General features: G+C 43.2%; 1 protein-coding gene across 1 annotated transcript in view; it reads left to right on the top strand.

Annotated features, from left to right (window-relative positions):
• The window catches only part of LOC144823272 (sodium channel protein type 2 subunit alpha-like), a 662,530-nt gene that overhangs the window by 301,112 nt on the left and 336,595 nt on the right, over positions 1-24,823 (top strand). The window contains exon 10 of the mRNA XM_078681628.1: positions 18,598-18,661. Within this exon, the coding sequence (XP_078537754.1) occupies positions 18,598-18,661 (64 nt within the window). The remainder of the gene's footprint in view (positions 1-18,597; positions 18,662-24,823) is intronic.

Raw genomic sequence — 24,823 nt, forward strand, 5'->3', positions numbered from 1 at the left:
AAAGAGCTTTACACACATTAGATGTTAAAAGACCTCTTATGTACTATATTGATAGAACTCAATCATTTTGAAAAACTCAACAACTCTTTGTTGCATTCTCAAAGGCACATAAGGGAAGAGAGATTTCTAAGTCGGGCATTATACACTAGATTGTAAAATGTATACAATCCTGTTATGCCAAAGCTAAAAGGCCACTCCCTATACCTCTCACAGACCACCCTACTCATAGAAAGTAAATTGCCATAGCATTCTTGGGAAATATACCCATAGCTGACACATGTAAGGCAGCTACATGGAAGACACCACACACATTTACCAAATATTACTGTGTAGATGTTATAGCACAGCAACAAGCCAATGTCGGTCAATCGATTTTGCGCACATTATATCAAGCGAATGCAACCCACACAGGTTAGCCACTGCTTACAGAGGTCAACTGCTTTACAGTCTATGCTAAGCACGTGTATCAACAGCCATACATGCCATCAAATGGAAAATGTTACTTACCCAGTAAGCATCTGTTTGTGGCATGTAGTGCTGTAGAGTTATATGCACCCACCCTCCTCCCTGAACACCTGTGTTGGTTGCACTTATCTACATTGAACATTAAAACATTACATTACATTACTTCTGCATGGTCATCTCACTAGCATACATCATCCTTTCACTCCATCCTCACCTATGCTAAGCATGGATATTGTGTGTGTGTGGGTGTGTGTGTGTATGTGTGTCTGAAAGAAATTAAAAGAGTGTGCACATGAAGGGAATGTGAGCATACAGTGTGTACCTGAAAGGAGTACTTCTTTGCATGAAGTGTACATGGCAAAAATAAAGCTATGAGCACTCAGGTGGTTTGGGGGTGTTCATGTATACATTTATACATGAAAACAATTAAAGGAATGTGCATGTTTAAGAATTGAATGGTGTGCAGTGTTTGTGCCCTTTCCTCTCACATTGTTATGTGCTTTTACTGTTAGATGATTCCAGCATAAAAGGCTATTACTTCGGACCAGTGGGTCCTTCAAATTGTGGAAAAGGACTCCACCCTTTGCTTCCTTCAGGTCCCGCCCCAAATTCCACCTTCTCTTTGCCCCTGACCACTTGGCCATTTTTCAGCAGGAGGTGGCAACTCCCCTCCTCAAAGGAGCGGTGGAGTTAGTGGCAGAGAAAGAAAATTGTCAGGGTTGTAACGCACATTATTTCCTGGTGCTCAAGGGGATGTTGGTCTGTGCCCCTTTCGGGATCTCAGGAGCCTGAACTTCTTCCTTAAAAAAGAAAGTTCAAAGTGCTGACCCTAGCTCAATTTCTACTGATGTTGGATCTTGGAGAGTGGATTGTGTCACTCAAACTGCAAAATTAGCTCTTCCACCTCCCAATCCTACATCCATACTTGGGTACTTGCCATTTGTGCTGGATTCGAAGCAATAGCAGTTTGCCGTACTACCCTTTGGTTTCACATAGGTGCCTTGAGTCTTCACAAGGGTGATGGCGGCAGTTGCTACCCTCTCAGATGGTTAGGAATACCCATTTTCCTGTACTTGGATAACTGGCTACTCAAAGCCAGTTTGCCTGAGTTGGTGTTGCACCATCTGCAGTCGACTGCATCTCAGTTGTTTGACCTGGGCTTTTCAATCAACGAGCCCAAATCTCACCTAATGACCTCCCAATGACTTCAGTTCATAGGGTTGGTACTGGACATCATCCTTCTCTGTGCCTTTCCTACAATACTGAGAATAAAAGACATCCAGGAGCTGCTTCCATCTTTCCATCAAAGAGCAAGATGCCAGTCCTGAGAGTCCAGTGATTCCTAGGTCTGCTGGCTTATGGCATTCTCCTAGTTACGCACAAACATATGTGGGCCCTGCAGTTGTGCCTCTGCAAGCAGTGGTTCCAGTACAGTGGAGAACAGTCAAACCCCATCCTGACCTCTCCCAGCGCTGTAGTGGAAGTGGCTTGGTTGGGGAATGAGGAAAATCTGTCTTGCGGCATGGCCTTTACTCCCCCTCTGGCTGTAACCATGGTAGTGACACGTGCCTCCACTCTACGGTGGGGAGCTCATCTGAAGGATCTGGAGATTAGGGGCTTCTAGCAGGTTGACTTCATGTCAACCTTTTAGAATTGCAGGTAATTTGGCTAGAGCTCAAGACCTTCCTTCCCTCCATCGTAGGTGGGTGCGTCCAGTTCCTGATGGACAACACAACTTTGACGCGGTATGTGAACAAGCAAGGGTAAGTCGAGTCTCACCTCATATGCCTGGAAGTGTTGAATCTGTGGTCTTCGTGCAAGGAAATGGCTCTTTTTGTATGATCACGCCAAAAGTTATGAAATTATGCTGCTTGCTTTTCAATGCTGAGAGCACACTGAAGCCTGCTAAGCAGACCACAGTGCCAGAGTACAAACCTATTACAAAGTGTATGTTGAATTGTCTACCCTCAATTGCCATAAGCTGACTTACTTATAAGTCCCTAGTATATAGTACAAAGGATACACAGGGCAGTACATAGGGCAAGTAAGTTATAGTGCCCTCCCAGGATTGCAGCACAGATTGTGCCACCCGTTGAGTGGCAAAGTACAAAATGGCACCCAGCCTGCCAATGCAGCCTGGAAGAGCAGTCTTAAACCAATGGCAAAATATCTACTTCCTTTAACATTATATGTAAGTCTCCCCTAAGAAAAGCTTATAGAGCCCTAAAGCAAGAAGCTGTAAAATATTAAGTAGGACATATACTTTCAATATGTCCTAACAGCAAAACTTCCAATTTGTACCTGCTGTGGAAAAGTTAGTAGCCCCATTGGCTAACACAGACCTACCAGCTGACCAATCAGTCTGGCTAACTTCTGAATAGGAATGTGAAAATGGCTACTTTGAGGTATCAAATTTATCGTGGCATTAAACCTGAGTTTATGCCCAAATCAAATGTAATGTCGCTTTTAATGAAAAAAGGCAACTATTAGAAGGTTGCCACTCTGTTGTCCAGCTTACTTGCACAGTTGTGTGCCACCAGACAGACTTCTACCCTCCTAAGGTGTTGTGTGAATGACTCCCAGGCTCGAGAACAATAGACACCTGCTACAGAGGGAGCTGTTACCGCCCCGTTACAGGAAGCCACATGTGGAGTTGGTCCAAAACGTGTTTCAAAGGAGGATCCTATAGTGGACAAATGGCGATCATACTCATTTAGGGCTGCCCCTTTGTTCAGGTAGGCAAGCAAAAGCTATGGAGAAGTGAAGAAGCGTGGTATATACTGTGGAACCTCAGACGGTCACGTATTTTTCATTAATGAGTTGCAGGGCTGCAATATTATCCAGCGTCCCGTGTTTTTTCTGAAAGCCCGTCCAATAATCTGTGTCTAACAGGGCAATGTCCAATAATCTGTGTCCAACAGGGCAATGTGACAGTAATTTACTGGCAAACTTTGATCACCCTTTTTGAATAATGGGACAATAATGCTTACGGTCCACGATGGAGGCACTGTCTCATTAGAATAGCAAAATGCTAAGACTGGGAATAAAAACCTAGCCCAAAGTTTAGCTTCTTTTTTTATTACTGAGATCAGCACTTCATCCGGGCCCATTGCAGAAGAAGTTCACATGGGGGGGTAAAAAAAAAAAAAGAAGTTCACATGGCAAGATTTCAGGTCTCACGTTGAACTTTGCTGCCTTTTTGGATTTGGATTTGATTTTGAATCGTTCTTTGTTCTCCTGCTTTGCATATATTGAGCATTTGAAGCTAATTCAAAGCAGTGATATTTGTCTTGTTACTCTGAATCATATACGGTCTGGGACAAAAGAAAGGGTGTTATTTCAGTCTACAATTGTTGCAAATTTGGCTCTGCAAAATAGGGAGTCCCTAAAATGTAGAGGATTGATGTGTTTCCAGTATGTGGGGAATACAACACTCTTACAAATAAGTCTGATAATTTGGGTAACCCCCATAGTGAACCATTTCCTTTGCCTTTAAATGAATTTGCAATCAAAGACCCAAGACTTCTGTAGGTCTCTGTTGGGAATGATGGAAGATTTGTAACTCACCATAGTGTTCTTGGCCCCAGACCATCTCCACCTCTTTTGTGGATGATGAGCGTCTGAAATGGAATTAGTTACTGGGTATACTTCATGGTGCCTGTGGATCAGATCCAGTATCCAAACTTTATAATTAGCAATGAATTAAAAGTGGCTTCTTGGATTGAGGCTGGCCTAATGAATAAAAGTGAGAAAGTTACGTATTTAGACAGTTTAGAAGCCTATATAATCTGCATCCAGGACACCTAGTGTCCCTCTGATCTCCAATGCGATGGCTGCAACGCTACTCCTTCTAGGAAAGGAAATGCAAAAGGTGGGATAGCAGTCCTCTTAAATATTAAGATCAAATGGATGTTCAAGAGCTTTATAGATTCTTCTAATATCCTTCAAGTAGAAATCATATTCCCCCATGAAGGTAGAGGCTTGAAAGCTCCCATTTTATTGTTGAATGCTTATGTACCTCCTAATGTATCATATAATAACCTTTTATATGAAGTCTTTGTTTACATAAGCAAGCCTGGTGGAGAAAAGATAATCTTAACCGTTAGTCCATTAAGTATGGTTTTTCTTTAAGCCTCTCACCGCCGCTGGATTCAGGTGAGGAGGATACAGGAACAGTTAATGATGATGAAATTGCCATAGCTGTACCAATGTGACTCCTGTCCCAAGAGGTGGTGATTAATGGGACCATTTTTGAGGAGTGACTCCTCTTAATCCAAGGAGCATCAATATCCCGATTAGTCAAATTAGCCGTGTCAGTCTTTGGGGTCAAATCTCCAACTTCTTGGAAACAAAGATTTTTTGGTCTATTTTTTAAATTCTTCATTTTCTTATTTACTGATGCTCTGATTTTTTACTTTGTCTTTACCTTTAGGTGACTCTAATTTAGATATAGAAGCATCTTACACCATATTCTCTTTGCATAAAAAGGAGAAGATCCGATTCAGACCCTTTATTAGATTTATATACTTGTTACTGAAGGGGTTAGATTTAGCTTTTTTACAGGCTCCTAGAGGAATCAGACAGCCTGAACAGAGCTTCTGTGCAGTCACATTAAAGCCTTCCTTAGTCAAATTGTATTTAATGCCCTTAACCTCAATATTGTTGAAAAAAGGAAAAGAAAATAAGACAGTTAAAAGACAGGCAGAAATTGCAGGGCACACCTTACCAGTATATATCAAAGACAGCAAGTATGAAGAGGCACCTTCACATTAGCAGGCTGCACCGCACTAACAATGGCGACCTCTGATCACCACTATAGGGAAAATCCGGCACCTCTGCGCTCCTTGATCGTACTTACTTATGGCAAAAGTTTAGCAAGTGGTGAATCCAGGCTGCCAAATCCAGGCGGGTGCTCAGGTTGGTTCAGACCAGCCGCGGCCCGTGGAGGGAGTTGCGGTGGGGCAGGCAGGCGTGGCGGGGGAGGGGCAGGGTGGGGGGTTATAAACACCGAAATATGGATGATTGCAAGTAAGTAAACAATTAAATTAATAAAACGAATTTCGTAGTGCGCCCTGCAACGCAAAATGCGATGCAGGGTGCGCTAAGAAAATCGTTTTTATTAATTTCATTGTTTACTTACCTGCAATCATCCATATTCCGGTGTTTATCACCCCCCACCCTGCCCCTCCCCCGCCCCGCCTGCCTGCCCCACCGCAACTCCCTCCACGGGCCGCGGCTGGTTCAGACACAGGCTGGCACGTGTTTTGAGCTCTGAAATTTGGACAGCTCTGGGCATCAGGGTCAGAAATTATCCAACACCACCAGGGGCAATCAATGTAGCAGCGGCGAATGGGGGACCAAGCCTGGTTCCCCTTCACACCCAATCTTGCCTCTTGTATCCCACATCGCGTTACTCTCAGCGTGTGTGGCTCTGTGCCACTGCTGAACCTGTCCTGCTCTAACTCCCGAGTCGGGCTAGCGGGACCAATGAAGGTGAACAGGGGTTGAGGGTGTGTGGTTGTGGAAACTTCTCTTTCAGGTGCAAGCCACATCGGCCTCCCGCCGTCTGACTCTAGACTGCACAGAGAGCCTGTGGCATATTGCATGCCATGCACTGCCTTCATGATTTCCCGCTCAGTAATATGCAGCTATAAGCTGCTGGCTCCAAACAACAATCAGCTGTTGGCCGACCAGAGAGGCTAAGCGGGTCGGGTCTGGCAGGTCAGGAGGCAGGTCGGGCAGAGACAGTGCTGAAAAGGGTGCCGACCAAGGCTGGAAGAGATTGTGAGCTATCTTCAGCACCCTACCCGGTAGGCTAACAGCAATCCAACAAGCCTCCAGGTCGCTCTCACTGCTTTGTTTCCTGACACTCCCCTATTGAATGTATCTTATTTCGTCATGCGCGTATGTTCCACCTTGTTACATTTGCCAATAACCCAAAAATATTCAGTGTCTATGTCCCGTTCAAAGTTCTGCCCCTCACACTGAAATCATTAACTTTCATCTTTACGAAATACATTTCTTCACTGGTTACATCTCTTTGGTGATCAGTGAGTCATAGTTATTCATAACTAAAACACCAGGTGGTTAGGGAACCATCTCTCCCAGAATCCAACAAAGCTAATTTTACTATGGGTGATGCAGAGTCTGGGTATAACCCTAAATGTGAATAAGTCAGCCCTCACTCTGGCCAAGACGATGAACTTTTTAGGGGCTGAAATAGCGACAGATAACACCAGAGTCTATGCACCTAGAGAACTGGAGTCAGAATCATTCAGCTTATATAGACTTGGCATCACAGATGCACTGCTCCATTAGTAAATCCATGGTGCTGCTAAATTGCATGTTATTGTGCAGTTTCATATTCCTCAAGTGGTGTTTGTGCATGTACATCTTACAAGAAAAGAAGGGCCTGACTGACATTATTTTAATTCCACATTGACCGTAAAAATTTCTACAGTACTGAAGATTCAAAAAGTATGTTTTGAGAGAACAGTTCTTCATAACAACAGGTACAACCCTAAAAAGGTTGGCAATATACCTTCAAGATTTTCAAGCATAGGGACACTGATAACAGAAGGAAGCAAATTCACATAAAAAATGGTGGCAGTCAAGGATGTGTGACTGGTTCTGAAAGTCTTTCTCGCTCTCAATGGGATTGCAAAAATCAGAATATATACACTTATGAAGTCATTTCAATTTGACATTCTCAAATAGGGGTATAAACTATAATGTGGCGTATGTCCTCTGGAGTAACAAGACAACCTTCCACAATGAGAGCTGGACAACAACCAACACATGCTAGCTCTCCATCAGTGGGGCGTAAAATGGCCACTCTTTTTAAGCAGGTGGTTGTATCCAGTTCTTGTGTTAACACTAAACTTACATATGCTTTTACTTCCATTCACCTGGTTCTTTATCTAATACAGAACTTAAATACAGAGTTAAGCTCTACAATCGTAGTGACACTGGCATATGTCAGTCAAAGCTGGATGACTTAGGTATGTATAATTTTTGGTGAACATTCACACTTTTTTTGTTCTCACTACAATCCACATAGCCAGCTCCAAACCCTCTGGCAAGTACAGATTTAGATTACCATACCGAATTGAGCCTAGAAGACAAACAGGCTGTAGCCCACACATTTCCGATGATTTATCTTGAGATATTGTGTATTGGACAACAAGCCATTAGTGAATACCGGAGCCATTTCCCCCATGAATGAAAACACACAAGGATACACACTGTATATTTTAGAATGTTTTATAAAAATAATTCAGCTCAGTTCCAGTACATTTTATATGGCGCACCATTATTTCTGAAGTACAAATAACAGTGAATAGAAAAAATGCACAACAGGAATAGATTATAAAAATTGGCATCACATCCAAAAATTCACATTACCTGAAATCAGTAATTAAATCAAGCTTTTGATAGTGTCATAGAATCCTTTCTTCTTTAGCCACTAGATTATAAATGCATCAGCGCCAAAAGTGCTTTAAAACAAGTTCCCTAGATGGTCTTTTAACACATATACCTCTCTCTTATTTCTTATTTCAATTTAGACCCTTGCTCTTGAAAGCGAGTACAGTGTTTGTCTCTAAGATGTTGAGCGTGGTCCTGGGAATCAGACAGGGAACAACCAGCAGCATCGGTTCATGACCTTCAGCAAAGTGTCGACCGCCTCAATGCTCGCTCTGGAATTTAAAGATGATCTCCCCCGTTAAACAGCGTATTTACTGTGCTTGATATCATTATGAAAAGGCTAGACCTGTAGGCGGGTGATGTCAAATTTAAATCTTCACCATGCATTTGCCTAAACCTATTGTACTCTCTAAATCATAATGTATAAATACATATGAGCTGTTTATGCACTATCGTCCTATATCAAAGCATTGCATGCATATTTATAAATAAATACAATGAGGAGATCAAAAACAAGAATTTGCACATAGGTGATACCTATATCATTCAAAATGTACCCTAATTTGTTGGCGAGAGAGCAAAGGTAGATCTTGTGCCATGATCCTACATTGCTTCAGCTGACAAAAATACTGTTGAGAAGTTAGGGTTTGGTACTCCACAAATACCTAAGTGGGGTAAGCAGATGATTTTCCGAGCAGCCATTGCACAAGTTACTTCAAAGATGTATGCACAATAGAGATTCTATATATGCATAACACACCATCCTTAGTCTCACAAAATTCTTACCTATCCATTACATTTAGCAGAAGGTGGATTCAAATACTGCTCCTTGTAGCTCATGTAGCAGTTACTTCGGTTACTTCAGACACCCAAATCAATCAGCCTTCTACAAAGAATTTTTAAATGTAGTATTAAGAGTTCTGTTAAGAATAGTTATTCACGTAATTAAACTTGCTCTTCCCTAAAGGTTTAATTAGATCCTCAGAGAATTGATGAGTCCTTCATAGAACATAGCCATTGGGCTTCTCTGCGATCTATTTCCTGGAAGATTCCCCTCTTTTTACAGTAACCTCAACAAGACATTTTGGGGTTGTTCAGGTGTTTACCAATAGAGAACTGTACTTCATATTTTTCAAAGGCAAGTTTATCCTCAAAGCAAATGTGTTCCTAATGCCAACAATACCTACGACATTTGATCTAAACCAATATTGTTTTGCCTACATTTTGCCGCAGCTTACCACTGCTCAAAAATAATACTTCAAACTATGAACAAGACAATCGACTTTCGGAAGACTAATTTTTTGCCAAAGATTGGCATTTATTCGTGTTTCCCATTATAAAGCTTCAATACCTCTTCATAAGAGGTCAGATTCTCATTCTACTAGAAGCTAGGACACTACTGCAAATGTTTTTGTCACAGATGTTTGCAAGGTTTCAAAGTGGAAAACGACTCGCATCGTCACAAAATTGCCAGGAATTGCGGGTGACACCAGTCAGTGCTGCAAATGGTTTCAGAGAAGTTAAGCCTCATCCTAGCCTACCAGTACATTACTAACTGCTTTTCAGCCATAATTCATGCTTGCAAATCTGGACTACCTGTAACTACTGTTGTCCAGCGTTGGTATCATTTATAGACCCATACCTGACCTTTCTCTTTTAACGAGGCTCCTCTTTTCATTTCATTTCATTTCTTCAAAGTTTTGAGCTTTGAACACTTCAGCGGGAGGCGGAGGTCAGGGCCTCCTCATCTAATTGGTTAATGTTTTGGTCATACAAGATTTTAACTTCAGCTTTCTGTCAGTGCATCCTGTGTCTGGTTGCCTGGGAGATTAGCCCCACTCACCATGCCCCCTCACAGCGCCTTCCACTACCTAGAACTTTATGAGGAGCTGATTTCAAGGCAGTGGATGCACACACCAGGCTCACTGCTAATGTGCCTTATGTCCGCCTCAGGGAAGCTCTTTGTCTCCACCGTTCCTCATCATCACCAAGCACTATTTTGCATTTGTTACTCCAGACCATCTTTTCCCACCCTTTATACATCTGATAAAGTTAGGTCTGATGTCTCTGTTCCCTATCAATACAGGTGGCTGGGGAAGGTGCTCCTGACTCTGCCATGCAAGCAAATTTCTTCCCTGTAGCATGCAGGTGTGACAGCCATTTTATTTAGGTCTCCTATCTCCATTTGTATGTAGTTAATGCTTAACTGTTTGCTTATTAATGCATGTTCACTAGCACAGCATAATCTGGATGTCCACACGTTTGTCAACTGATAAACTGCATTTTTTGTGACAAAGTTAGGTCTCACAGAAACCTCTAGGTCTGACATAACAGTCTGGCACCCCATTTGGCTCTATCATTTTACTCCAGAATTAGAAACATAAGCCAGGAGGAAGATGCACAAATATTTTCAGGCAACTCTAGCAATAGGTTGCTCATCAATTAATCAATTTTGACAAACTTCTATCCTTTCATATTGATGCCTTTCATTTGGTGTTTTTTGCAGGACTGTTGATTTACCTTCCCCAGCCCTTGTTCCAGCTTTGTTGTTGACTTGCCTCTTTGATTTACCTTTGGTTTTGTGGTACACTAGCATCTTAGTGCTCAGGGTGTCAGGTCTTTTGGACATTGGGAATTCAGAAGGCAACCTCGGACTGAAAATTTCCCATGAAGCCCAAGGTTTTACAGTCTTGTTCTGCTCAAGTGGGGGCAACCCCTTCCAGTAGCCACAATGCCGCTGACACTTGGAAGTGCCTAAGTAGATTGTGCCCTCCGGAAGGAGCCCCAGAGGAGGAAAAGGCCCTGAGGCAAAAACCCTCCTTATGGCAGCAACCACAGGTAGTATGAAACCAAGGGATAACACAACTAAGCAGGGACCTGATGGAGATGCAGAAAGAAAGACAGAATCCACCTTGCAAGAACGCAGGAAGAAACAGGAGTGAGGAAACATACCCACAGGATCAAAGAAGTGTTGCTTCACAAGGAACAAAAGAATAAGTGATGCTATATGCTACAGGGTCAGGAAGCACTTCCCAGGAAGTTGCAAGTCGCCATGATGGATTGGGAAAGGGAGCTAAAAGGATGAGGGCTTCCCATCTTCGATTGGGTTTCCCAAATATCCAGAATTCTTTCCCAGAGAATTCTGGGAAGAAGGACATGGAGACTCTGACACCATACTCCCAGCTGACTCCCCAAGGAGAAGAATGCGGGCACGGGAGATGATACTGGGGGGCTGGCGGCCATAAGGATGGTGTTTTAGACAGCAAATGTGATGGCTCCCCGACATCTCCCAGTGTGTTCTCATGCCTAGTGTACCACCTGTTCACTACTGGAGCAAGGGCTGCTGCGAGTTGGGCAATGCTTCAACACAGGGACTTCAGTACCTGAGATGTGTCGGCTGATTGACTGCATTCTCCTGACCTGCTAGATCTTAAACATCTTCCTATGATGTCTGTCTATATTACAGGCCATATGTTTAATTTGGTGTTTTTATATTATAAGTTCACAATATGTCAAGCCTGTCCCATCCACATGGACTGATCACTTCGGCATTCACATCTCCCTGTCTTGCAAATCTATAGACAGAAATTTAGTGAATTATTCTCTGATTTAACTTATCCCTTTGGCAAAGGTTCACCCCTGAAAAACATCAGAATGTCCTTATTGCACCATTATCTAACCTCTATTTTCATTGGATATTGATCTTGATAGAGTTTACTGTCAGTGGGTCAAGGTCACTGCTGATGAGATAAGTAATGAGTCATCTTTCCTCGCCCTGGTTCCCTCATGATATTGTAGCTCATACGTGTAGATTTAAAGCACTGGAGAGTTCACAGAGATGTGAATACAGTCTAATGCTATAGCTTTCTAAAAGTCAGCTCTCCAAAATCGTCAGAGCAAAAACTCTCTCCTTGTAATATGCATTTAGATTTGAATTTGAAGGCAAATTCACTAAGTAATTCTTTAACATTGTTCAAGTAATATGCAGCCCAAAGGCCATGTTGACGAAGTTTAAATCTTCTAAGAGCTTGTGTTACTCCCTCTCAGAGTTGTGAATTTTTTTAGGGACATGATAAAAATCATCAGCTTATATTTTAATTTGCCTCCTGGGACTGAGATTGGAGTCATGTCTATAACACCCACCAGTGTGCTATTCAAATGTTGCCTTCTCATTTCTGCTGGGGTGCAGGTGAATCCACCCTCTATTAAATCAGTTTCTTCTGAGGACCCCGTCCCACATCTTCCTTATTGGATATCATTTTACTTATTAATTTTGAGTTACGTATTACTTCCTCTGATACATCAAAGGTTCCCTCTAATCAGAAAGAAGCTATCATTTTATCGGCAAAAAGCCGACGGGTCATCCACAGGTGTTAAAAAGTTTTTACGCACACAAATATGGAGCTGAGAGGGAAATGAAGGCCTAGGTCGCCCTCCACTCAAAAAGTCACAACAACAATAGTGACCTAGGTCCAGGGCATTCAATTTCAATTGAGCTGGGGTATCACTTGTCGTGATCTGTTGCAGACAACCTCCCAATCTTTCTGAAAGCAAAGTAGGGTATACGCCAGTCAGTAGCCCACCTTTAAAAAGCCCGTCCCCTTATCTAGACAGATGAGAAACCCACACCTACAAGTGTTAGGAAAAAAATGTGCGGAAGCAAGATGACACCTCACGGGCGCACCACCAATGGGACCCCTGGTAGGTTCTCACCAGGACGGCCCTGTTATCATCATTGGTGTCATCGAGCTTAAAGAAACAGTGTCCAAGTGAAAACAACTGTGTTGGCAGTGATACGTGCAGTGGAAACAATACAAATAACACATAAAGTGATGTCATACAACATATAACATACAACATAAAACCACGCAAACAGCATGTACAGATAACTTTATTCTTGTTCTTTTATGCTGGTTGCGTATATTAAAAAAGTGAATATGGCCACTACCTATAGAGCCATGTTCTACTTGCCATAAAAAGTTTTTAACCAATTACTTTGGTTCAGTTTTTATAAAAGCTTTCAAAAAAGGAGGGTAACAATTATTACATAGTTAATTCTTGTTTCCATCTTTTTGAGACTGAAACTGCTTTGCTAACTGCTACTGAAGAACTCTGGTATTCTGGATCATGGAGGTAGGGCATCCTTGATGGTGCACTAATCTACTTCATATCTTTCTTGTCAAACAGGTCACAAACTGTTAATGTCCCTGTTTTCACTCTGGCTTCAAGTAATTTCCCTCCAGATTACCTCATTGATCTTCCCTAAGTCCCACCCTGTTTAATCTGTAAAGTACCCGTTTGATCTTTCTTAGCCATTCCTTCTTCTTCTCTCTTCTCACACAGATGACACTCAGGTTGTCGCATCTTTCAGCAGCATCCTGGGAAAGATGTCATTTAGATTTAAAGTCTGTATATCATTGGTTTCCTCATGGAGGAGGCATTACTCTTTGAAGCTGAACGGTAACAAAACTCAGGTACTGATCTTTGATGGGCCACCTCCTCTGGTCACCCATATGGTGGCTAAGCAAGGTGGTTCACATCCAGTCGCTCTATCCTCTGCTCCAAACTTAGAGGTTATTCTGGGCTCAGATTCCCATGGTGGTTTCTACTTGATTTGTTTCTTCTGCTGATTCTGAAAGGCTTGCTTCCAGCAGAGAGCCCCAAAATGGTGGTCCAGGCCATTATCACCCAGGTCGGATTATTGTAACGCTCTTTAGCCTGGACTTCCATTCTATGTGCCGCAGAGGGTGTAACCTATTCAAATATAGCAGCTCATTTCTTTCTAGGCATGCCATCGTGTGTATCTGTTTCACATCGGTTCTTTTTTCTACATAGATCACCAGCGTCTAAACGATCTATTTCAAGGCTCTTTCCATATGTTACAGAGCTCTTCACGTACCTGGCCCTATTTACCTCCAGCATTTTTCTAATACTCCTGCTTACACTTAGCTACTGCAAACCGTCTTCAGATACCATGATAAAGACGAAATTGTCATTTTCCTCGGGGTGAACACTGACAAACTCACTTGTTTCAGATTACTAATAATCATTCTGAAGCTACTTGGCTCAAGCTGAAGCAATGGCTTTAATATAGTTGTAAATTAAATGGCGCATTCAGTATGGGGGTATAAGAAACAGGATTTCTGTACATAGACATAATTTCCCCACAGCGTAGGATAAAATAAAAGTGTGTGTTTGTTGCACACAATCCAGTGGATTACTCTCCATTTAGACAGCCCCCTGAAGTGTCTGTGGTGAACATGGCTTATATTGTCTATGATTTGCGTAGGTTTGCATGCGCGCTCCAATTGCAATTTTCAAAGCATGAAAAAATGCACAAAACTCTGCAAATTGTAGCGGGAAGTCTACCATCAGCAGATTTGTAAGTGTGAACCGTTCTCATGGTGCTTTTCTTTCCTGCTCAATATGGAAGTACTTTTTATAGAGGTGTTAGGGGAAGGGTGGCGTGTCAGTGTAGAAAACCATTGAGATTTTTTGCCACCATTTCGAAGTCTAAATACCATGAAGAAATTTGGAAAAAGGAGCAGACAATTTGGTTTTTTACAATTCCTGCATTCAATTTCAAAGGAATCCATCTTTTAACATTGTATCTATTTGATACATACACAGTGTTATTGTTGTGCAGACATTAGCTTTGCAGAGGATGGGTTACGTTGTCAGTCACATAAATTCCCTATTTATGGATTGAATTTTATACTAAGTGATTTTATAAGTCATTGTGTGTCTCCTTTTAGTCAGTTCAGAGCAGAATATGGTTCATTGTTGCATAATTCCGTTGCCCCTAAACATGCCCACATTCAATCAAAAACGTCTCACTCCATCAAGTGATGTCAAATCTACATAAACATATTTAGCAATACATCCTATGGTTCAAAATGTCTACACCAGCTTCTCTGAAGTGATCTGTTTTCATGATTCGCGCGTTTTGTGTGTGAGTAAAATGAACATACTACCACGAAAGAACAATCTACAGATTGAAATTGCTTAATTCGCATAATCAGTATTCATTGGACTATGTCACCTGTAGGTCAGTTCTGCTACTCAGACAATCTCCCAGTATGGCAGACTGTTCATCCTCATAAGTGTAGAGGCAAGATGAGGGGGTTTCTGGGGAGAGATTCTGCCAAGGATAGTGAACACCCACAAAGTTATACGTAATTGACTGTGTATTCATAAACACATTGCAGCTAGTTGCCCATCCTGGAAATACATGCATATTTACAAAAAAAAACTGTAGTAAAATTAGTAGTGGGGAGAAAAGAGTACACCAAGATTTCTTGTGGAAAATATAATTATAAGAAAGAATGTGCTTTTGCACATTTCCACCATGCATGTTCCTGGGATTATTCGTGATGCGGAGAACCACGGGATTGGGCATGGAGGATTTGCAGTATGTCTGCAAATTTGCGAATAGCAAAAGTTAATAAATTACAAGTTATGAATAAGTCTGATGTACGAATGTATTGTAAATTCTGGTCTATGGCCTCAATTTAAATCAGATAAAAGAACTCCGTATCAAAAGAGCACTTCAAACCTAATCAACACAATGTTTGCCCCAACACTCAGTTTTCCTACAAAAAAAAAACACGCTTCTTTGTCTATAATCCTTTGGGTTGTGTTGCTTGAATCAAGGTAAATCATTGTGGTTTTCGGATGCCTCGCATTGCGAATTATTGAACATGTGTATTAAAGTCATAAAAGAACATCCAAATTCAGGGGCGTGAAAAGTTGCTTTTTTCATCTCGTTGATCCCCATGAATAGATTCATAGACATTGATAGTGTAGCAGAAAGGCGCACAGAGCCCATCTAGCTGATCCATCTCTTTCATTTTACAAAAACAAGAAATATCTCTTTCATTTTGCAAAAACAAAAAATCTTACTGATTTACATGGCTGCGAAAAGAAACTCGTTGGATTGCTAGAGTAAGGGTTAACTCCAGAGGAGAATTCAAGAGCTGTTTTTAGTCACCTATAGGAATAGCGTGGGGGAGAAAATTCTGCTGGCAAATTTCATTTACAGTATGGGCTTCTTCCAAATCCTGTTCCGAATGCCCCAAATGTGCGATGTATATAGCCTTTTCTCATTTGTGAAAGTATCCGCCGCAACAGTGCTAGACACATGCTGGATCAAACCTAATTTGAATAGTCTTCAAAAGAACATTATTCACAAAAGGTACTCTATGTCCTTTGTTCCCCACATATTCAAAACATTCATTGACCAAGCTTTAATGTGCTCATGCATGCAAACACCAGCCTGCAAGAAAGCTGTTCTCATGCATTATCACTTTAAAGCCGAGCATGTTGGATCCACAGCGTAGCCTTTAAGTGAAAAGTCTTTGTTTATGTTGGTTTTACACTTGACAGGCAGGGTTTTAGATGTTGAATTCCATTGTCAAGCTGGATTAACAAGATGTGTTCAACTGGTTAAGTAAAGTTAGTAATTGCAAGCAATATATATCAATAAACATCAATATACAAGTTTATCACTTCCAATTTGCAGCTGCAACTGTTTCAGTAGCAATTTGTTCATTGTTCACTACACAGTGACATCGGATGTATCAAGTCGAGGTCACAGGTGGTCTCCACTGAATACAGGTGAACTTGCTGGCTTGCCAATGTATTCTTAACGTGAACACTCCACTCTAGACCAGTCACCAGAACAAAGCAATGTCCTGGGCTTCAGAGAGCATTTGGGCAGTAGTAGAAGCCCCTGCCAATGCCACTCACTATCATGTGTAGAACTAAGCATGGCTCAATGGGGCTGCACCCAGAATCAATACACTGAGGACAGTGCAGACTAGTACCCGGGGCAGGCAGGCAAACATCATTGGTAGTGTTTTCTCATGCTTTGAAAAGTGCTGGCCATGCCAGCACCCGGCGACACAATCATCAAGAATGGACATGGCCAGGGACCTACAGTACTTCAGAAGTAGTACATTCGGGTTTTGTCTGTGACATACATGCACAAATCACACTGACTCCAGTTTGTGTGACTGTCTTGGTCTTTGACGGCAGGACAGTGCCGGTAAACAAGTTACAAGCGGACTTATCAAGGTCCTACTTGAACATCATGTTTCCTGGCATTAAGGGAAATAAACAGAAGTAGAGGATTGTTGACTTCACTGTTCGTGACAGGGACATTTTGGAAAGGTTTTTACACGTACTTTGATGCTGGATGACGGAGTCTGTGAGGCGAACTCAGTCCTTACAGGGATTCTTCATTGTCCTAGATCCTTGAAAAAGTCCAGGGAGGACGAAACACGTGTCGGCTGCAGTGTTTTGGATCTCTATACCCCATTGGGAAGTAAAAGAAGAAGAGCACAAACTTCAGTGGATTGGATTGATTTATTACTAACAACTGATTTACTCACTACGAGCTGGACTCGTAAAATACCAGAACCAGTGTGGGCTTGTTTGCTTGACTTTTTGCTTTGTATATTGCGAACATACCCTGCTGGGTCTGTTTAACTAGCACCTATGGTGACTGGGTGCTTAGTATGATAGCACCACCTAACTTTTTCTATCCATACGTTGTGTACTTCATATTGGACAGCTATAACTTGTAATAGATGTGCAGTCACACAGGCTTAGTCACCAAAGCTATCTTGATTGGTCTTTGAATGAGTCCTCATCCCACCTATAACCGAGCAAACTGCATCTGGCATACACATCTGTTCTAAAAAAGAACGTACAGAGACTAATTCAAACTTATCTTTTAAAAATCATCCAAATTAGTTTTATCGTGCACAAATGGAAAACGTGCCACCTACTTGTGCAACAAAAATTCCAATTTGGCAACAGTACTATCAGGTAATGTTGTAGTAGACATGCGTGTTGAAGGGTTATTTCTTTAATGTAAACAAAAGTCTACTGTTAGAGAATGATCGTTTGACATCCCTAACAACTACATCAACTACATCATGTTGCTGCAGCCTGGTGCTCTGCATACAAATGAGCGCCAGGCAGAAGCAACGTGTAGGGAGATACAGAGGTCTGTGGGGCGAGGAAGCAGCATCAAGATCAAGAGAGGGAGGTTGCACTCATGGCCGGACTGGGAATCAAAACCGGCCCTGGCAAAGCACTCGGCTATACCCCCCCCCCCCGGGGTTGGAGGTGCCGCCGAGCTCTTTGCCGGGGCCGGTTTTCGGCCGATTTTGTTACAGGGCCGATGTTGCAGCTATGCTGCAAAAACAGCCCTTTAACAAAAACGGCCCCCATCCGTGCGGCGCACCGGGGGATCGCCCGGTGCCCGCTACGGCCAGTCCGGTCCTGTTGGCACTGTTTGCTCCCAGCACCAAATACAATAATGGAGTGCTTTTACCACATCACTGATTTCAGCAGCAAATGTGCCGACATATGTACACATCTGCAAAATGATTGATAGCCCATCAAGCCAGTGGCTGAAGGGGTCTCACCCTAACAAACCAATGGCTGACGACGGCTGACTCAAACTTCCTCTCTCTCTGTTATGTGATATGTGGGTTGTCCTGTGCTGGCATGAGGTATTGCCAGTTAGCTAAGGATGTCTATAGCTCTATTTAAATATACCTGCAATAAATAGCAGACAGTATGTTCATTTTCTTAAGTAACTGCATAGTTTATTTATTAGACAAAAATAACTTGGCAAAGTGATTGCTGAATAAGCTTCTGTTTTATAATTGACTGAACTTTATTTTTGTTTTGCAGGTCGTTTTTATAAGTTGGAAGGCGCGAAGGATCCTATTCTTTGTGGTAACAGTTCAGATGCGGGGTAAGAATAAACTCCATTAAGTATGTATCAACCCACTTCTGTGCATTAAATGGAAAATGAAAGCACATGTTGAATCCTAACAAGAATCTACTTAAGTGCTTTAAGTAAATCTTGCAAGGCATGCTCACCATTTCATATATATTTTCCTCATGTGACAAGATACCATGCATATGAAATTGAAAATTCATTTTTCACCAATAAGGTTAGGAGTTTTCAACGAAATCCACAATTTAGTGCAATGAAACTGGTCACGTCTAGCTCCTCTGAGGTTGATTATCTGTGATGGATAAATATCCTGGTTAGTCTAATATTATAGCTTCTATTTATTATTTATTATTTGTGCCTGGACGCTGTTGCTGCAATCTGTAGAGCCTTTTCTTTTAACCTTCCTTCAACCCACTGCTTGCGGTACCCGCTTCGCGGGTCCCGCTGCGAGGAAGGCGGACTCCAGCTTGAACGAGGGTGAGAGAGGGAAGCAGGGCTGCGAGCTGTTGCTGGCGCAGGACTACCTGTCCCAGGAGCGCCAGCAACTTCCCCAAATCTACACCAGCTGGGGCGCTCTCCCTGCCGGCTCCTCCCTCGCATTTGCCGCACTGAAAAGCCTTCTCCTCTCTACACACCGGTGGATTTATTATTTGTGCCTGGACGCTGTTGCTGCAATCTGTAGAGCCTTTTCTTTTAACCTTCCTTCAACCCACTGCTTGCGGTACCCGCTTTGCGGGTCCCGCTGCGAGGAAGGCGGACTCCAGCTTGAACGAGGGTGAGAGAGGGAAGCAGGGCTGCGAGCTGTTGCTGGCGCAGGACTACCTGTCCCAGGAGCGCCAGCAACTTCCCCAAATCGACACCAGCTGGGGCGCTCTCCCTGCCGGCTCCTCCCTCGCATTTGCCGCACTGAAAAGCCTTCTCCTCTCTACACACCGGTGGATTTATTATTTGTGCCTGGACGCTGTTGCTGCAATCTGTAGAGCCTTTTCTTTTAACCTTCCTTCAACCCACTGCTTGCGGTACCCGCTTCGCGGGTCCCGCTGCGAGGAAGGCGGACTCCAGCTTGAACGAGGGTGAGAGAGGGAAGCAGGGCTGCGAGCTGTTGCTGGCGCAGGACTACCTGTCCCAGGAGCGCCAGCAACTTCCCCAAATCGACACCAGCTGGGGCGCTTACCCTGCCGGCTCCTCCCTCGCATTTGCCGCACTGAAAAGCCTTCTCCTCTCTACACACCGGTGGATTTATTATTTGTGCCTGGACGCTGTTGCTGCAATCTGTAGAGCCTTTTCTTTTAACCTTCCTTCAACCCACTGCTTGCGGTACCCGCTTCACGGGTCCCGCTGCGAGGAAGGCGGACTCCAGCTTGAACGAGGGTGAGAGAGGGAAGCAGGGCTGCGAGCTGTTGCTGGCGCAGGACTACCTGTCCCAGGAGCGCCAGCAACTTCCCCAAATCGACACCAGCTGGGGCGCTCTCCCTGCCGGCTCCTCCCTCGCATTTGCCGCACTGAAAAGCCTTCTCCTCTCTACACACCGGTGGATTTATTATTTGTGCCTAGATGCTGTTGCTGCAATCTGTAGAGCCTTTTCTTTTAACCTTCCTTCAACCCACTGCTTGCGGTACCCGCTTCGCGGGTCCCGCTGCGAGGAAGGCGGACTCCAGCTTGAACGAGGGTGAGAGAGGAAAGCAGGGCTGCGAGCTGTTGCTGGCGCAGGACTACCTGTTCCAGGAGCGCCAGCAACTTCCCCAAATCGACACCAGCTGGGGCGCTCTCCCTGCCGGCTCCTCCCCCCTTAGCTCTAATAGCTTATCAGAAGTCGAAGGGCCCCGCTCCGCGGGAGCGCGCGGGAGGGCGCCGGGAGAAGCCCGGGACAAGGGCGGGCCCTCAGTGGCCGAGGTAGGCCGGGCTGGGCCCAGTTATTTTCATCGATAGTGATTTACATTCTGTGTTCATTCGCCTATGGGAAATACGCCTGTCTGTTGGAGAAAGTAACTTTTTATTGAGACTGTTCTGTAACTTTCTCGGCCTTCATCGTCGGGCAGGCATTTTTGCATCTCCTGGACTATATTTTTTATTTTAGGAGGACCATATCATTGTGTGTTTTACCCTTCAGGAGTAATTTTATTCTTATAAGATTATTTTGTGGATACATTTGTTTAGAAGATGTCTAAGAAATTGCGGTCTGGTAGGGAAGTGGGTGGTATATCTGTTGTGAACAAAGATATTAATCGCACCAGAAATAAATCTGTAAATAACCCCCCTTTGAAGGGCCAATGCCAACTCTTCGAGTTTTGGGATTTGCCCTCCCCCAAGACCGCTAATTTATCTGCAAAAAAAGGTGCCTGTGCCATGGCTTTAGGGGTCCATAGTCAAGCCACTACATCCCCGCTGCCCTCTCTCGTGCAGCCTGTACTACAACAGTCTGTGCCAGTGGTGTCCCCTCCCCGTGTCCTTTCGGAAGGGAATGATGAGAGTGAGTTCGCCTTCCCAGTACTTGATAGGGAACTCACTCATTTACCATCTAATTTACCATCTGCGTCCCAAACCCCGCCGAAGGATCAGTTGGGTGGAGATTCGTCACCACTATCCATTGACTTTGATCTTTGCGGCCGTTATGTAAGTACAGGGAAAGTGGAGTCTCTGGCCCCTATCAAATCCTCGGGGGGTGCTACTCCATCTGGACTATTGTTGTATAGTAGTACCCCCTCGTCGAATGGTCAGGATATGTCCGATTTGTTAATCGCTTCTGGGCCCCCGGGTCTTGACCTATCAGGTATTTGCCGGTCAGGGGTAGCATGTGAAAAACCAATTTCTGAATCTATGATTGCTTTGGAACAATTACTAGCCTCTATTTTATCTCTTTTAGGGAAATTTGTTGGTAACTCGGATTGTATTTTGGAGTCTGTCACCCAAATACTGAAGTCCTTGTTACAAAAGTCATCTGAAACGAGAAGTGTCCCCCCCACTATGATTGAACATGGTGTGTCATTGAGGGAAATAAATGTGGCTCCAGTGGATGCTGACAGGAAAGTGGGGACATCGGTCTTGATATCACACACTGTAGCTATGCCCCAAACTGCAGTGCCCAACTGTATTAACAACTCAGTTCTTGAGATTGTGGAGGAAGATAAATCCACATCTGGCCTTAAAGCAGCTCAAGATCTTTTTCCCATCTTCATGTCTGAAAATAACAAAGAACCTATCAATGATAAACAGGAGATAAAGGAAAAAAATGGTAAACTCAGAAAGAATAAGGGGAATAAAAAGAAACCTTTAAGAAAATACAAGAAGAAAAGGCAGCGTCGGATAATTTTTCAAAATTCTCTGACCACACTGGAGAATGAAGTGATAGTTTCAGATCCTTCTTCTATACCCGCAAATGCGGATATTGATATGGAAGTGAACCCCCCCATTTCTACTTTTTTTAAGGTAGAAAGTGAATTGTGTCCGTCAACATCTTTGGATGGTATTCCACAAAGGGGGGGCCCCCTCCCTAGTCTCTTTCTGCCGACAGCGACTGGAGGTTCAATTCAATATCAATCGGGGGCTCTTAATCCTTTGGCCTCTCCTTTCTTAGTAGTTGCTGAGAGGGGAGATCGCCATTTTCCGGATCGCCCCGTAACAGCTTTAAAAGCTCCAGTGGAAACTCTTGAGTTAGACTTCTTACCTCTTTTTGACGGGGACTTGCCCTTAAATAGAGCTTGGCTCCTTAAACGTTTTAGTGAGATAGAAAGTCTCCGTCATATCCAAACTAGGGACATTGAGTTAGTTTCCCTACTTGGTGAAGTTAAGGTAACGAGTATAAGGGTTAAATTCTATTCACCTATCATTGTAAATTTGATACTGCAGCAAGCGGAGCACTTTCAACGTACAGGTATTGATATTCTTCTGATTTTCAAGTTTGGTAATACAAACCTGTTTTCTGGGGAGGTATTCAGAGGAGAGGAGCAAAATGGTGCAGCCTCTCCCCTTAGAGACGTGAGGATTTGGGTATCCAAGGGAAAACGCTCGGTCTCCCAAGTGAAGCCACTTCCGCTGACTCAGAATTCCTCTATTTTAGAGGACAATAATCGGTGGAACTGGCTGCAAAGTGCCTTATCTACAAGAACTAAAGATAATCCCAGACTGTTTCAACATCTTTAACACCTCATTAAATATCATTTACTGGAACGCGGCAGGGATTCACAGTAGCCCAGAGAAATTTGATTTTTTATATTCCCTGGGAGCTGACGTGATCTGTTTACAGGAAACGTGGTGTATTAATACGTTGAAGGTTTCTAAGGACTATTATGCCTTGGAAGTGCCTGCTGTCCCTTCCAAGAAAGGTCATGCTAGGGGGGGTATTGCATGTTTACTATCAAACAAAATGCAATGGAGATTTTCCCATTATATTGATCCAAGCAAATTGTTCCATGCTATAACCATTGATAATTTGTTTAACAACGGCATAAAGTCCCCTATTGTGATTTTGAATGTTTATATTCCTCCTGAGGAGTGTTTTAATGTGATTTTAAAGCAGGTATTTCAATATATTGTTTCAATCAAGAATGTCCCATCTCCTCCGGAAATTATGCTGGCGGGAGACTTGAATTGCAAAATCTCCAATGTTAGTTTGGAACACTTTAGGAATAAACCTAAGGAAGAGGCTTATTTTATTCCTCAATCACTCTTCCCTGATAAATTAGTGACAAATAAACGTGGGAAGATTTTGCTAAATGAACTAGCGGTCGTCGACGGACTCATATTAAATGGGAGATTTCCGTCGGATGTGCCTGCTAAATTTACTCACAAGTCTCCCTTTGGGTCTTCTATCCTAGATTATGTAATCACAGACTATGGTTTGTTTCCTTCTATTCTGGACCTTAAGGTCATAGCTACCTCTCTGAGTGATCATAGCATATTGTTTGTAACCATTTCTTTAAATCCTTTGACAATTGCACCTTGGTCTATGCACGGCAGTGATGCGGCCTTCCATGTTTCTTCTGGAAGGTGCTTTTGGAATCCTTCAGCCATTAATGGGGTGCAAGATTTTTTATCCGATACCCTATTAGTTTTAGATGAGTGGCGTGGGAATGAAATGGTTTACTTTGTAGAATTTATGCGAAAAATTACTTCTTATGCAAAAAAAACTCCCCGACCCAAAAACGGAGTGGTGGTCCCCAGTATTTTGCGTAGCCTGAATGGGGAAATAAACAAATTAGTCCGTGAACAATATCTCGACAGAGTCATGGAACACGGAAAAGAAATTTCCAGGCTAAAAAGAAAGAGAAGTAGACTCCGGCAAAAAATAAAAAAGGAACGGGAGGATAAGGTATGGATTAGCCTGAGGGAAGCAGTTGTTCACGGCAGGATCAGAGAATTTTGGGCAATAATCGGCAGGGGGTGTGGCTCTAGAGTAAGCCCATCTCCTATCCCTATAGTGGAAGAGGTATGGACTACCTATATTCGGGATCTCTACTCAGGGAATGGGAGTTTAATTGATGATATTACCAACGGTGCTACCATTGGTAATGATACTGACAGCGGTGCCACTTCTGTGGGTCTTATTAATTACCCCGCTGAAAAAGAAATCGAGATGGCTATAAAAACTATGCGTGTCTCAGGGGCAATGGGCCCTGATGAACTCCCAATGACGGTTTTGAAATCTGATCCTGCAAGGTGGAGTAAAATCTTGTATCCGCTGTATAGAGCCTGTTTTTTGTCTAAAATGGTACCTGCCTCTTGGAGGGGTAGTATCTTGGTCCCTATTTTTAAGAAGGGTACTAGGGATAGTCCTAGTAACTACCGTCTGATTGCGCTCCTCGACTTTATCGGAAAGGTATTTGCGAAATGTATTTTAACATCCCTCTCCGAGTGGGTTGAGGAGAACAATATTCTGCCAATAGAACAGACCGGTTTCCGTAGGAACCACGGTACGTTAGATAACCTTACAGCCCTTCATGTGGTTACAGATAAGTATGTTCAGGTGAGAGGAGGGGTTGTGTATGCCGCCTTTATTGATTTTTCCACAGCGTTCGACAAAGTTGATCGTGGAACGCTGTGGAGAAAATTGGCAGTGCTTGGGCTCCCACTCTATTTGTTGGAGTTGGTGAAGGCTTTACACACAGAGACCTGGTGCAGGGTCTTGTTGGGGGGCGAAAGGGGGTTATCTGATACAATTTTAACTTCGAATGGCCTTAA

The sequence above is a fragment of the Lissotriton helveticus genome, chromosome 3_1, assembly GCF_964261635.1.
Source record: "Lissotriton helveticus chromosome 3_1, aLisHel1.1, whole genome shotgun sequence".
Taxonomy (NCBI): domain Eukaryota; kingdom Metazoa; phylum Chordata; class Amphibia; order Caudata; family Salamandridae; genus Lissotriton; species Lissotriton helveticus.